Source organism: Lepisma saccharinum, unplaced genomic scaffold (assembly GCF_977018435.1).
Source record: "Lepisma saccharinum unplaced genomic scaffold, izLepSacc3.1 HAP1_SCAFFOLD_467, whole genome shotgun sequence".
NCBI classification, from domain to species: domain Eukaryota; kingdom Metazoa; phylum Arthropoda; class Insecta; order Zygentoma; family Lepismatidae; genus Lepisma; species Lepisma saccharinum.
This window is the reverse complement of record NW_028143160.1, coordinates 108,028-123,431: the sequence shown is the minus strand read 5'-3', so window position 1 is coordinate 123,431 and position 15,404 is coordinate 108,028. Positions and strand designations below refer to the sequence as shown.

Here is a 15,404-nt window from a genome sequence, read left to right as displayed (position 1 = left end):
AAGAGAAAGTTGCTGAACTAAATTTGTCTCTTGACCTTGGCCAGTCGGTGGCTCTCTGTTCCAGGTATTTCAGAGTGACAGGTTTATCAAATGTTTCATCTTTTGTTTGGTAGTCCTCAATTCTAAAGTGATATGCATACCTCGGAAGAGGAGTGGATTTCCCAGAAGCAGGAAGATGATATTAGGAGGAGGATTCTTTCCTATTGCTCTCAGTTTGCTATTGTCAGTTGTGTGCTGTGAAGTGTGTCTAGTTTCTGTAGTTTGTTCATCTGTGGCCTCATAATTGTCCCCCTCACGTTAGCTGCATCCGATAGATTTTTCTATTGTATTACAATTAGTAATCGATTTGTGTAATTTGTTTGCAAGAAAATTTCCAGTGGAAAGTAACTGCAAAAGTAACTAACTGAGTTTTTTAAAAATGAGTAACTGTAACTATAACTTTTTTAAGCAAGTAACTGTACCTGTAACTAGTTACCTTGTAAAAAGGAAATTTCCGAACACTGGTTAAAACATACCTGCAAAAAGTTTTCGGACGTCGCAACCCTATAACAGCGTCCAAGGCCGAAACTAGCCACCACTTTCTCTTCCGAATTCTTGTGCCGCAACCTTTGTCCTTGACAGATAACCAGTTCCCATAGCATCTGCCAGGCTGCAGCACCCGGGAGCGCTGATAACTCCAAAACCCATATTTAAACCTTCGCCCATATTTAGACCTTTTCCTATAATGTTAGATGATTAATTATTTCAAATATTTTTAACACTTTCCACATAAAGGGAGCTCTTTGGCAGATTAAGGCCACATGACTGACTTTCTCCTAAATGGGGGTCTGCTGAAGACCCCTGAAGAAATGAATCCGTTTTCGCACACTCATTCACGTGAAAGATCTTCCTCGTGGGGGACGCAATTTATGGAAGTGCCAATCGCCCCCCAAAATTTTAAGGTTTTTAAAATTTACAAGTTAAGAATATTTTTGTTAGCAATAGTTATTTAGCGAATAATCCTGGACACTATTATTATGTGATGAAAAACTCTGACTCTGCCCCCCCCCCCAAATTTAAGCCTCAAATTCGTATCTACCCCCCAAAGTTATATACCAAGTTACGCCCATGGTAGAGACCATATTGAAATATAAGGATTTTATTTTCCGCCGATACCAGCTAATTGTAGATATATTTGCAGTCATATTTATCCCCCCAAAAGTGTACCAGATGCAATATACAGTTACAGATACATCTGGGTACTAACAATCTAATTGACTTTCAATGGGATCATTTCAACCCAGAAGTGCCAGTTACCGTACAAGGAGTAAGCAAGCATTACACAATAGCAATTAATTTCTACAATACACCATCTCCAATATATGAAAAAGTCAACAAAACCGAATACTTACCTCTTGTAATGCATTGTTCAGATGAAGCTTGCTCTCGATCTTAAATCTTGGGAGAGAAACAGACACTGTTTTCTCGCTCATTTCATTCAAAATATCGTCCACGGATGACATTTTTGAGATGACTTCATCCACATTGGAATCCTCATGAGGCAGCAAGATCAACATGTAGAATTTTTCACTCTGGAAGAGAAAGCAAATGTTAAAATAGTTTTGAAGATTTAAAATGAAGACATTCTACGAAGAACAAAATAATGTATTAACTTTAAGCCACAATTTCCTGGATCTAGAAATCACAGGTAAATCATAAGACCACTAACTATAATTTTCAGTGATAGAAAAACGCAGACGTAGTAAAACTCTCAAAATCTCGTTAACCCACGCTTCCAACCTCGTGGCTGGTCTGTCGGTTCCTTCTTTAAACGCCGAAACTGAATCAGATGTGAACATACAATTAAAAAGTAATTTTGTGATTAAATCGTCACAAGTATAAGAATTGTAAAAGAGTACTTACGTCGTAAGGCAAAACCAATGCCTGGGACTTCAAGTGCTTCACGTCGGCATACAAGAGCTTTGCCTGCTGCTTCATCATTGGAACAGAAACTGCCTCCTTGTCGTGGCCGTGAGGGTAGAAGTTCTCCTCCGTAGTAGCCTCTGCAATGAAAGGGTGCTTCCACACTCCCTTGAAGAACACTGCATTCGCCAACACCAGCTTAGTTCCAGTAGACACGGTTTCTGAAAAGTAGCATAAGCGGCATTACAGATTAATGGAAATTTGAGATTTATAGAACTCCCAGATTATCAGTTTAAGAAGAAATGTGTCACTATTCTTGTTAATGCGTTTAGAAAATATATGTGTAAAATAAATTATGGAAAAGGCTGTGGCCGCTAAGCTTTAACCAACACGTATGAATCGATCTGGGAACCATAAAAATCTACCGGTATGATGCAATTTCAAACAACCTAGCAGTTTAGAAGCTATCCACTTCGATAAAGGATCAGTGCCGGACCAGAGAAGAGAAAAACAGGAAAATCTTGTAATCCAAAGAAACCACGTGATAATGAATTAACATTTTAACATAAGAAAACAAAAGTATTCCGGAAGATTTAAATCGGGTTCTACATCCTTACTTGTGAAGGTTAGAAGTCAAATCGCTCTCTGCAAAGGGAATTATAGTATCTTGTACCAATATAGGAACAATATTTTTAATTAGGTTTAACTTACCTACGTAATATTTGAGAATTACGAAAGTAATTTTCGTGCTTGGTTGGAGAGTTATCCAATTTCGAGAAAGTTATTATAACACAAGCATTTATTGCTTTCAAAGCAGTAGTTTTTATACTTTGTCCCGGGAATCTTTGGAGTAAACGAACGAAAACTAGTCTCTGCCCAAGTGGTGACTCGAGAGGGCTCGACCAATAAACTTGTAGGAGGGGAAGTGTGTGTGCAGCTACCTCCCCTTTGCAGCAGCGCACACTACCTTGCTCCGCCAACTCGCTTTTCCCCTGCTCTTCCGTTATGGGAGGACTTGCTCCACGGATTCCAGTATAGAACGATGGAGCCACAGAATGTGTTCCGAAACGTTAAGATTCCCCTGATGTGTTAATTTTCGACTTTCGACACGATTTTTCATTTTATTTCACCATTGTCACTAATTTGCAAGTTAAACACTAAATCGAAACCGTAAGTCACATTTAAAGAATGCCATTAAACCTAAGAGCTTAATATGGATATTGACTGGAGTGATTTTCCATCACTTGCTTTTAAAGAGGTAGTGACCGACACCAACAGGGGCAATAACAAATGCATGTGTATGTCAAACGAGCTAATAATGTCAAAATGTTCAAGGAATCCTGAGAACTACGTATATTCGAAATATCAACACCATCAGCCAGAATTGATCACAATGAAATATAGCAGAGTGCGAAATAATTGGAGACTGGTGGGGAGAGGGAGCTTTTTTTACAAACACACACAAATATATATTTATGTATATACATATATGAATTATTATATATTACATATATATATTTTTACATATAAAAGTAAATCACTAAATATTTTATATGTATATTGTTAAATATATATAAAATAATTATTTTGATACTTTGATATATACTGAATATTTATAAGGCTGCAAAGTAATCCCTTTACCAACTGGTCAAATATGTCAATAAATAAAAAAAATAATTAAACTTGTTTCATGACACACAGGTTTCTGTTAAGTTTTTGCTTTCCATTAATATAAATCATTTAGATTTCATACTTTGGAATCATTGTTAGAATTAGGCACTCTTTCAGTTTTTTTAAATTATTTTCACAACGATTCATTCAATTGTGCCTGTTGTATTCATTTAACACTTTATTAAGAATTACATTTAATATTGCTTGCGGACAGACTTTCACTCAAAACAGTTCTTTTAATTATCTTTTCTTAAAGTCTGTTGACCTGTTTCAACGCATTGCCGAGACTTCTTATTTTCTATTGTTAACAAATTCATATATACATTCTGATTTTGTGGAAAACTCATTTCCGTGTCGTAAAGATATAGAACGCTAGCTAAATTCTCCACACTGGTAGTGGCAAGACAGGTTTTTCGATAGTAAAGGAACACATGTCTGTTATAAGTTTGCTCCCTAAGTCGTGCGCCCTTTGGCTCTGATAAGGCCCTTTTAGGATCCACCAAATATACCTATATCAAAAATGTCCACAGGCTTAGAAACTATTGAGGTCAGAAGTAATTTTAAGTATTCCTTACTTGTGGAGACAATTTCCTTGATGAGGCCATTGGTGTGCTTATCTGCCCAACCGTTGATTGCTTCTACTGCCTTGAGAAGGTCATGGAAGTCTACGGTCTCTACCGAAGAATTGTAGGTTGCTCTTAGGGACTGACTGAAGGAGTCCAGAGGTGTGAAGGTCTTGTCTTGGAAAATTGCGTTCGCTATTTGCAAAACGTTTTTCGATTCATTGTCCTGGAAACAAATGCAAAACAATTAAGTTCAACACTAGCCTATCTAAATGAGCCTCACCGTGTGTCCCTATAGTAACTGACAAGTTACGCATGTTTTTTTTAATATTAATGAATGAAATATGTACTGTACACTCTTTTTGGAGCTGCTAAACAAGTCCTGAAATCCTATATTTAGCCAAGATCGAGAGTACGCAATTTTGAGACAAGAAACTCTTTGTTAAAAGATTTACATTTTCGCACATTCCATAAAGTTAGAAACAATAATTATATATTATAATTGAAAATCCAACAGATAAACTCATTAAGAATACTGAAGAACATAATTGATTCTCAGTGGCGGCGATTAGGGACCCCACTTTCCGCAACCCCGCACTATGCTAAACCTTATCTACAAGGGAAATTACTGTCTTTGCCCCCCCCCCTAATTTTGGCACCTTGCCCCCCCGGTTTGGGAACACAATCGCCGCCACTGTGATTCTCCTTGCTCAAATGGTCAGGAACTTATGTGAGGCAAGATACATTGAACGAAGTTTTGCTTCATCTGGAAGATATCTCCTTGAAATTTTAACATAAAAGCCAAATTTCCCAGAGTTTAGGGAACTTTGAAGTTCTAATAACTTTCACGATACCGGATAGTTCTCAAAAGTGACCCCCCCTCCCACCATCCACGATCTGCGGCGAAAATTTATTCGAACACCAGTTGTTTTCACAAACGTCACCGTGTTTTAAATACTTTCTCGTCCTGTTTTTTTTTTCCTGTGACTTCAGACTGCTATATATTTACGGAGTTGAAAGTTAGTACCAAGTTGAAACCACGCGGGAGACCAGGGTTCGATTCCAGGAGTGGGGAATCTAAGGTCTGAATTTTTCCGACCTTGTCCAAATAAAGCGACTCTGGGGCTTACCCAGCCTCAACTAAAGGGATACTTGGTGGCAACCCTGGGAGGTAAAGACGTCCGGAGAATGGTGATGATCACATCACTTCCAAAATGGCCGAGCTTGAGTATGTGTGGGGCCCTACCCCCACATCCCCTAAATGTGACTTCATGGCACGGTTCTATATGCACAGGGAACTTTACTACTTTCTGTTCACATAAAGTGGCACATTTAATAAGGTTGGTCATTTTAAGTATGTGCCACTTTCTCTGAACAGAGTTTAGTATAAGATTATGTTAAAACAGTGCCTGTCTCGTGGGAAAAGCACATTTCAGGATAATCATGACTGGAATTCAAGAATACAACGTTCACGAAATAGAGCTTGATTTAAGCTATGAAAAAATTTCCGAGACTTACCTTTAGGGTAGTGACGATTCCACTATAATCACTCCTGACGTCACGAATATCTTCAGGAAGCCCCAGCGTAGTCTGAAGTTCGTGTGCAGACTTCCCCCTGGCTCCCTCTCGCAGCAACAACAATGCAGATGTCAGACTCCAGGGGGATGACACCAGGGTGTCATGTTTCGAAGACAGTTGCTGGAAAATATGGAAGAACAGTAGATATATTCCAGTGTAACTTGACTGACACCCTTCCACTAAATATGAAGTCAAATCTCTGGGAACAAACGTGTGTCGGATTTATGACATTTGATGATAGGTAGAATTAATACGTAACAGAGGTCATTCAGACCGTAAAGTTTATATTGGAGATGTGAAGTATAAGGAACAAATCTACGTATATCTAAAATTGCTTGGTTTATAGAATGAAGCAAACAAGATTACGTTTAACAACACAGAAAACCTATAATCTTAGTACCTCATCTTGACAATAGACTGTCACGCACTCCAGCACACACACCCTCTAAAGTAACTTTCAGATAGGAGCGACACGTGTCACTTGAAAACAAACCTGCAGCAATAAATTCAACCTTTCGTACCGGAGTGACAACACAACATGGAGCACATATATCTTGCGTGTCCCTCGGACTGGGCTGTCTTCTCAATAGCACTTCGCTTCGGTCTGTTAATCGCGTATGCCCAGTGAAGGTAACCCTATTAAGCCTTGTTTCCATGTTTAATAAAACACTGAAAATCTGACCAAGGCAGAATTTATGAGCAAATAACACATTATAAACGTGTTGAGCAGTTCGTCAGCCCCGCTCGGATTGGCAGATAGAGATACCTTTCAAGGTCAGGCGCCAGAGAGGAAATAAGCTTATAGGTGGGTTTCATGTGACGTCAGGATTCGCACCGCCTCCATGTTTGCGGCGAAGTTGCTTGACGTCAGCAAGGAAATACCCACCACGTAGCGTTCGTTTCACCTGCGCCAACTGAACGTTTGTTAGTAATGTGTAAAATGTCGGTAACATTGCACAAAATTAATAACAATGTCGTGTCATCTGGGATTAGCTGTAATTTTTCATATGTTCAAACTCTTTGCAAAATGAACAGAAAAAGATATGGAGAAAAGGCGATGTTTTGCGGTGTAGATCCATATGAACCGGACAATAACCAGTGGCGAAGCTAAGGCGTAAATACTGGGTAGGCTGAAAAATCTGCTTATATTTTTTTATACAGCAGGTCCATGCGTCGATTCTTATTGGTCGCAAAAGTATCAATTACTCTTTCCTTGAAGCCTTTAATCAATAGAAAGTTCTTTAACCAGTTTTTTTTTTTTTTCAATGGCTATTGTACTGAGAGAACTTAATCTTTCATTTTTCATTGAATTGCGGAGATATTTTTTTACTCTCTTGAGGGTGCTCATACTTCTTTCGGAGGAAGCTGTTGTAACAGGGAATGTCAAGACCAACTTGATAAGTTGTGTTACTTCTTTGTAGATTGTTTGAAGATCATTGCTAACTATGAATTTAGAAGGTCTGCAGGAGGTAAATGCTTTTCTTCATCAGCATAGATATTCTTTAAATCATTTTCTAATCGTTCTTTGTTGAAAAATGGATATGTAGACAGAAGGTTATTTAATTTCATCACAAGAAAATGTAGTTTATATCCCCCAAAGCTATTTTGGTTTAGCAATTCAACAAATTTTATATTTTCAAGATCTCCAAAACATATTTCCATGTGTACAGTCAGTGTGTCCAAGATTTCGTAGGTTAAGCATCTGAGAGCCACGAAGTCTTGTTCACTTACATTTATTTCACTGCAAATCCTCTTCGAGTTTTCAACATATAATTTCACAGTATTATATTTTTATAACATAAATACACTATGTGACACACACACAACCACACGCGCGCATGCACTTGAAGTAAATTAACATTCAACAATGCACGACGTGAACGACGCACTTTGCACAAGAAGACTAGAAGCACAACAGGTCGGTTCTGAGGCTAGCCGCTTTCACCCAGCAAATCGGCAGTCCCCTCCCCTTACACTCCCCTTACACCTACGCAGAACTCACCCTGTAGCTGCCTTTTTACGCGAGGCTTTTCGTCAAAAGCCTCACAGTTCGGACCGAACGCGCTCTTCTCTTTCTGGCCTGACTGGCGAGATATCTGGAAGGATCGGCGGAACCAAACGTTCGGATTACATAGTTTAATTCATTTTAACAAACTTTGATTGTTGCAGGGTAAAAGAACATTTTAATTTCAACATTTTTTGGGTAGGCTAAGCCTCAAAAGCCTCATAGGAGCTTCGCCACTGACAATAACCAAATGAAAAGGGGCCTAAACCTCTGCCCAACTGTAGTTCACGTGTGTACATTTACTTGACCCAGCTACCTGGAATCAATTTGTTTTCGTATTTATTACTGGTTAGGATTCTGCTTGAAACATTTACATCCAGTAAAGATTAACTGTAAATTCCAAGACTCCGCCATAATCGTCTGTTTCCTTTTAAGGTTTGTTGAAGCGCTGTAATGTAAAATTTTGAGTTGCTCGAAAACAGTATTTTCACTCCTGGCTTTAACAATTTCGGATATAGCGGCCTCCATAGCTGATTGGTGGTCGACCTCCGTGGCGGAGTGGTTAACACATCGCGATACAACGCCAGGGGTTCCGGGTTCGAGTCCCGGGTAAGGCATGGGTATTTGTGTTTGTCTGTCCTGAGAAATAGAGAAAATAGTCCAATTGATATGAGTGAAAGTCGTGTGAATGATGGGGAGTACTTCCGCATAGGGGTTTTCCTTTAGATATAAAAAAATAAAAAAGTGGTTAACAGCGCCCTACGATGCCAGGGGTCCCGGGTTCGAATCCCAGCCTGAGCATGTGTTCTTTGTGATTTTCGCTTTAACATATCATCACTCAGCCTCGTCTTCACGAGTAGCCAAAACTGGCATAAAAGCGAAGTAAAATAAACCAAACCAATCAACCGATTTGGGATACTTTGATAGCAGGTTTTTTTTTTTAAAAAAAAGTACGCAAAGCCTACTAGCGACACCTTTTCTCATGGATCGAATAACAATTAATAACAGTTCGTGTTAATGAACGAAAAATAATACATAACCACGTACAATTATCAAGATGAATTAAACTTTGAAGATTATCATTTTTATCGTCAAACTTATCGGAAGTATCAGCACCTTTCTGCCAAAAAACAAGGAAACACTATTGCCAGTATGATTAAGCACACCAGTTCGATCCATTTGTACTAAAAGTCTCAGACAAAGGTGGCATATGAACTTATTTGAGAGGAAATGTTCACTGCATACTTTGTAATATTCGCTTTGTTCATTAATGTTGGCACGACGCGGCACCTTCTGTTCTTTCTCGGAAAATTCGTGGATAAACGTGAGTTTCTGTTAAACAACCAAATAGTGCACAATAGACCGCAAACAAGATTGAAATCTCCCACCCGCCGGCTTGAATTCCGTATGTTTACAATCATTGCTGCTCGATCCCACAATGCAACAGTTTGTGACGTAGGTGAAACACACCTATACTCTCTCCTGGGAATGTATGGAGCAGGCGAACGAAAACAAGTCCTCTGCGCAAGTACAACTCGAGAGGGATCTACCAATGAACGCGCGAGAGGGGATGTGAGTGCATGGAGGGTTACAGCTACCAGCAGTTTTCAGCAGCGCGAGCTTCTTTGTTCCGACCACTCGCACTACCGTTGCAATACAGAGTTAACATTCGATGCTAAAAAGCTCTTCAAGTCGACCCCTTCCTTACATTCAACCACCGTTTTGGTTGTTCCCGTGAACTTACCTTAAGCAAGGTTAATGCAAAAGAGTTGGCGCCTTCACGAAGTCTTGTCCCACGCAAATGTCCTTTGCTTCCCGGCTGGACTTCGCTGCCAATCACCATTGCAATGGCCGGAAGGATAAAAGCTGAAAAATAGAAACAATTAAATAGTATTAAGTGTGAGTTCAGTTGTTCTCGTGGCATACACGGAGTTATAACCGGGGTTGTTAAAGGTCCAGGAACACTAATTCTAATGAGTTCTATTGGGTTCCGCAACAGGACCGGAACATTTTTTCTCGAACAATTTAAATTCAGTCCATGTTGCGTATTGCTTCTAGTGGCCAGCATAGTCTGCATTTTACCTACCCACTGCCCGCTTGCCCGTGAGGACAGGTATACCTGCTAGCCTGCCCACGGCAACGAGTCGACTTGCGTCTTTACCCTGGTTCTTCGTCTTCCAGGCGCTCTGCGCTTACAAGGTAACTGGGCATTCAACAAGACCCGGGCGCCTGTAAAACCTGCTGGAAGGAAACAGCCCTCCGGCAGCGTGTCGCTCCAGGTGTTTCATCACCACGTGGACAGCTTCAGCCAGTGTTGCCTACTTACGTAGCTCGTATATCCTACGAGGTCCTAGGAGGAGCTCTCTCCTCCAAGGAGAATTTATATACTTAGCGATTTCAGTTCAGCGTAAGCAGTTTTTATCTTATTGCCAGGAAATGCACGCAGTATTACAGCTTCATTTATTTAAATGAATGATCGAGCAAACAAAAATCTCCTCACTGAAAACTAATTGCTTTTCATTGCATGGTACCTTAACCAGGCACGCAGTGGCGCAACCAGAGGGGGTAGGGTGCATTGCTCACAACCTTGGACGGAAATTAAGTCTAACGGAAGGGTCAGGGTGGGGGTCAAACATTAAAGTACAAGGAAAAACAGACTAGCAGAATTTAAGAGTAGCAGGGCTAAAGGGTACTCAAGATGGAATTAATTTTCATATTTTTCTTGCATTTTCCTTCCAGACGGCCAAGGGCACCTGCAGAGGGGGAATGGAGGGGTAATTGCAACCCCTTGATTTCAAATTTTATGAAAGTAGAAATATATTATAAAATATTATCCAGTCTCATCAAGTTCAATGCCGTAGCAAAGGGGTAGCGGGAGTCGGCCCTGAGCGCCGAACGATCTAAGTGAGAAAAGTTTTAAAACAGAGAATGCTATGGCGGCCCGTGATATTATTTGCTATTAATGTTGGTTTGTTACGAGTTGGATGAATTGATTATGTAATACGTCGCTCCATGTGAAAAGAAAATATTGTAGATGGAAATTTTACATGCCATATGTCTGTACATTCGGAATGCATTTATCATGTACTTTCTTTCTTTCAAAAACAGTTTGTGTGCTTGTTTTCCTTTATTAGCTAATGTGAAATTGACGTGTTGAAAAAAAATATTTCTAATCCTCTGTTTCAACACAAATGCGCGTGAGAACCGACTTCTACCCCCTTTTTGCGTGATTTATAAGGATTATAATGCCTTTCATGCTACTTTATTACTATTATTGTGATTGTTCTTGTTGGCACGTTTATCCAAGTACTTGGCCCTACCCCCCAAACGAGGGTAACGGCAATGGCCCTGGCTGGCTACGGCCCTGGTGTTCGCAGTAGAACAGTGTGTTGTTCGACTCGCGACCTCAGCGTCGAACGTGACATGTTTCAGTCCTGTCCTATATCACTATATATACGTATATTGGTTGTTTACGACATATACTTATGGATCCTGTGCCACGGAAAACCTATTTCAATGTGTGTGTGGGGGGGGGGGTAGCAACATTCGTAAATCTCATTTCATTGGTGATGTGGCTTACGAAGCTTCGAGTTCCCTTTTTTAAGTAGTGAAAATCTATTGCAGTTGGCAACACTGCAGAACGGTGTGGGCCAGGTGCAGTTTCTACTCGAAGCAACTACGTCATGTGGAGGGAGGGGTCTGCAGTTGATGGAAAGAACGAACTGAGACCTACTAGGTATCGTAAGACTGCGGGTACCCGCCGGGTCTACAATGCCTGCCAGGAACGATCTGTGCAGGTGGGCATACAAGCTGCTCAAGCGAGGGTGTTGCGCAGGTTGCATGGCATTTCAGGAGCGATGTCTCGCGAACGGGTCTGCTCCAGGTCTTGTGCAGGCCTTTAATTGCTTCATTGAAAATTAGTTCGTGACCCGTATCCAAATTGATTCGAAAAAAAAAATGTTCGTGGACCGTATTTAAATTCATACAGAAAAAGAGGTTCCTGGACAGTATTCAAATTGACCCAGAAAAAGAGGTTCCTGAACAGTATTCAAATTGACCCGGAAAAAAATGTTCCTGGACAGTATTCAAATTGACCAGGAAAAAAATGTTCCTGGACAGTATTCAAATTGACCCGGAAAAAAAATGTTCCTGGACAGTATTCAAATTGACCCGGAAAAAAAATGTTCCTGGACAGTATTCAAATTGACCCGGAAAAAAATGTTCCTGGACAGTATTCAAATTGACCCGGAAAAAAATGTTCCTGGACAGTATTCAAATTGACCCGGAAAAAAATGTTCCTGGACAGTATTCAAATTGAGCCGGAAAAAAATGTTCCTGGACAGTATTCAAATTGACCCGGAAAAAAATGTTCCTGGACAGTATTCAAATTGACCAGGAAAAAAATGTTCCTGGACAGTATTCAAATTGACCCGGAAAAAAAGGTTCCTGGACAGTATTCAAATTGACCCGGAAAAAAAGGTTCCTGGACAGTATTCAAATTGACCCGGAAAAAAAGGTTCCTGGACAGTATTCAAATTGACCCGGAAAAAAAGGTTCCTGGACAGTATTCATATTGACCCGGAAAAAAGGTTCCTGGACAGTATTCAAATTGACCCGGAAAAAAAGGTTCCTGGACAGTATTCAAATTGACCCGGAAAAAAAGGTTCCTGGACAGTATTCAAATTGACCCGGAAAAAAAGGTTCCTGGACAGTATTCAAATTGACCCGGAAAAAAAGGTTCCTGGACAGTATTCAAATTGAGCCGGAAAAAAATGTTCCTGGACAGTATTCAAATTGACCCGGAAAAAAATGTTCCTGGACAGTATTCAAATTGACCAGGAAAAAAAGGTTCCTGGACAGTATTCAAATTGACCAGGAAAAAAAGGTTCCTGGACAGTATTCAAATTGACCCGGAAAAAAAGGTTCCTGGACAGTATTCAAATTGACCCGGAAAAAAAGGTTCCTGGACAGTATTCAAATTGACCCGGAAAAAAAGGTTCCTGGACAGTATTCAAATTGACCCGGAAAAGAAGGTTCCTGGACAGTATTCAAATTGACCCGGAAAAGAAGGTTCCTGGACAGTATTCAAATTGACCCGGAAAAAAAGGTTCCTGGACAGTATTCAAATTGACCCGGAAAAAAAGGTTCCTGGACAGTATTCAAATTGACCCGGAAAAAAAGGTTCCTGGACAGTATTCAAATTGACCCGGAAAAAAATGTTCCTGGACAGTATTCAAATTGACCCGGAAAAGAAGGTTCCTGGACAGTATTCAAATTCACCCGGAAAAGAAGGTTCCTGGACAGTATTCAAATTGACCCGGAAAAAAAGGTTCCTGGACAGTATTCAAATTGACCCGGAAAAAAAGGTTCCTGGACAGTATTCAAATTGACCCGGAAAAGAAGGTTCCTGGACAGTATTCAAATTGACCCGGAAAAAAAGGTTCCTGGACAGTATTCAAATTGACCCGGAAAAAAAGGTTCCTGGACAGTATTCAAATTGACCCGGAAAAAAAGGTTCCTGGACAGTATTCAAATTGACCCGGAAAAAAAGGTTCCTGGACAGTATTCAAATTGACCCGGAAAAAAGGTTCCTGGACAGTATTCAAATTGACCCGGAAAAAAAGGTTCCTGGACAGTATTCAAATTGACCCGGAAAAAAAGGTTCCTGGACAGTATTCAAATTGACCCGGAAAAAAAGGTTCCTGGACAGTATTCAAATTGACCCGGAAAAAAAGGTTCCTGGACAGTATTCAAATTGACCCGGAAAAAAAGGTTCCTGGACAGTATTCAAATTGACCCGGACAAAAAGGTTCCTGGACAGTATTCAAATTGACCCGGAAAAAAAGGTTCCTGGACAGTATTCAAATTGACCCGGAAAAAAAGGTTCCTGGACAGTATTCAAATTGACCCGGAAAAAAAGGTTCCTGGACAGTATTCAAATTGACCCGGAAAAAAAGGTTCCTGGACAGTATTCAAATTGACCCGGAAAAAGAGGTTCCTGGACAGTATTCAAATTGACCCGGAAAAAAAGGTTCCTGGACAGTATTCAAATTGACCCGGAAAAAAAGGTTCCTGGACAGTATTCAAATTGACCCGGAAAAAAAGGTTCCTGGACAGTATTCAAATTGACCCGGAAAAAAAGGTTCCTGGACAGTATTCAAATTGACCCGGAAAAAAAGGTTCCTGGACAGTATTCAAATTGACCCGGAAAAAAAAGGTTCCTGGACAGTATTCAAATTGACCCGGAAAAAAGGTTCCTGGACAGTATTCAAATTGACCCGGAAAAAAAGGTTCCTGGACAGTATTCAAATTGACCCGGAAAAAAAGGTTCCTGGACAGTATTCAAATTGACCCGGAAAAAAAGGTTCCTGGACAGTATTCAAATTGACCCGGAAAAAAAGGTTCCTGGACAGTATTCAAATTGACCCGGAAAAAAAGGTTCCTGGACAGTATTCAAATTGACCCGGAAAAAAAGGTTCCTGGACAGTATTCAAATTGACCCGGAAAAAAGGTTCCTGGACAGTATTCAAATTGACCCGGAAAAAAAGGTTCCTGGACAGTATTCAAATTGACCCGGAAAAGAAGGTTCCTGGACAGTATTCAAATTGACCCGGAAAAGAAGGTTCCTGGACAGTATTCAAATTGACCCGGAAAAAAAGGTTCCTGGACAGTATTCAAATTGACCCGGAAAAAAAGGTTCCTGGACAGTATTCAAATTGACCCGGAAAAAAAGGTTCCTGGACAGTATTCAAATTGACCCGGAAAAAAAGGTTCCTGGACAGTATTCAAATTGACCCGGAAAAAAAGGTTCCTGGACAGTATTCAAATTGACCCGGAAAAAAAGGTTCCTGGACAGTATTCAAATTGACCCGGAAAAAAAGGTTCCTGGACAGTATTCAAATTGACCCGGAAAAAAAGGTTCCTGGACAGTATTCAAATTGACCCGGAAAAGAAGGTTCCTGGACAGTATTCAAATTGACCCGGAAAAAAAGGTTCCTGGACAGTATTCAAATTGACCCGGAAAAAAAGGTTCCTGGACAGTATTCAAATTGACCCGGAAAAAAAGGTTCCTGGACAGTATTCAAATTGACCCGGAAAAAAAGGTTCCTGGACAGTATTCAAATTGACCCGGAAAAAAAGGTTCCTGGACAGTATTCAAATTGACCCGAAAAAAAGGTTCCTGGACAGTATTCAAATTGACCCGGAAAAAAAGGTTCCTGGACAGTATTCAAATTGACCCGGAAAAAAAGGTTCCTGGACAGTATTCAAATTGACCCGGAAAAAAAGGTTCCTGGACAGTATTCAAATTGACCCGGAAAAAAAGGTTCCTGGACAGTATTCAAATTGACCCGGAAAAAAAGGTTCCTGGACAGTATTCAAATTGACCCGGAAAAAAAGGTTCCTGGACAGTATTCAAATTGACCCGGAAAAAAAGGTTCCTGGACAGTATTCAAATTGACCCGGAAAAAAAGGTTCCTGGACAGTATTCAAATTGACCCGGAAAAAAAGGTTCCTGGACAGTATTCAAATTGACCCGGAAAAAAAGGTTCCTGGACAGTATTCAAATTGACCCGGAAAAAAAGGTTCCTGGACAGTATTCAAATTGACCCGGAAAAAAAGGTTCCTGGACAGTATTCAAATTGACCCGGAAAAAAAGGTTCCTGGACAGTATTCAAATTGACCCG

The 15,404-nt window shown here is 40.3% G+C and overlaps 1 protein-coding gene across 1 annotated transcript in view; it reads right to left on the bottom strand.

Moving 5' to 3' along the window:
- LOC145982934 (leukocyte elastase inhibitor-like) overlaps nucleotides 1-15,404 on the bottom strand; it is a 44,930-nt gene that overhangs the window by 11,436 nt on the left and 18,090 nt on the right. The window contains exons 3-7 of the mRNA XM_083116231.1: nucleotides 9,464-9,585; nucleotides 5,655-5,834; nucleotides 4,149-4,362; nucleotides 1,903-2,123; nucleotides 1,392-1,571 (exon numbers count right to left, since the gene is read on the bottom strand). Of these exons, the coding sequence (XP_082972357.1) occupies nucleotides 1,392-1,571; nucleotides 1,903-2,123; nucleotides 4,149-4,362; nucleotides 5,655-5,834; nucleotides 9,464-9,585 (917 nt within the window). The remainder of the gene's footprint in view (nucleotides 1-1,391; nucleotides 1,572-1,902; nucleotides 2,124-4,148; nucleotides 4,363-5,654; nucleotides 5,835-9,463; nucleotides 9,586-15,404) is intronic.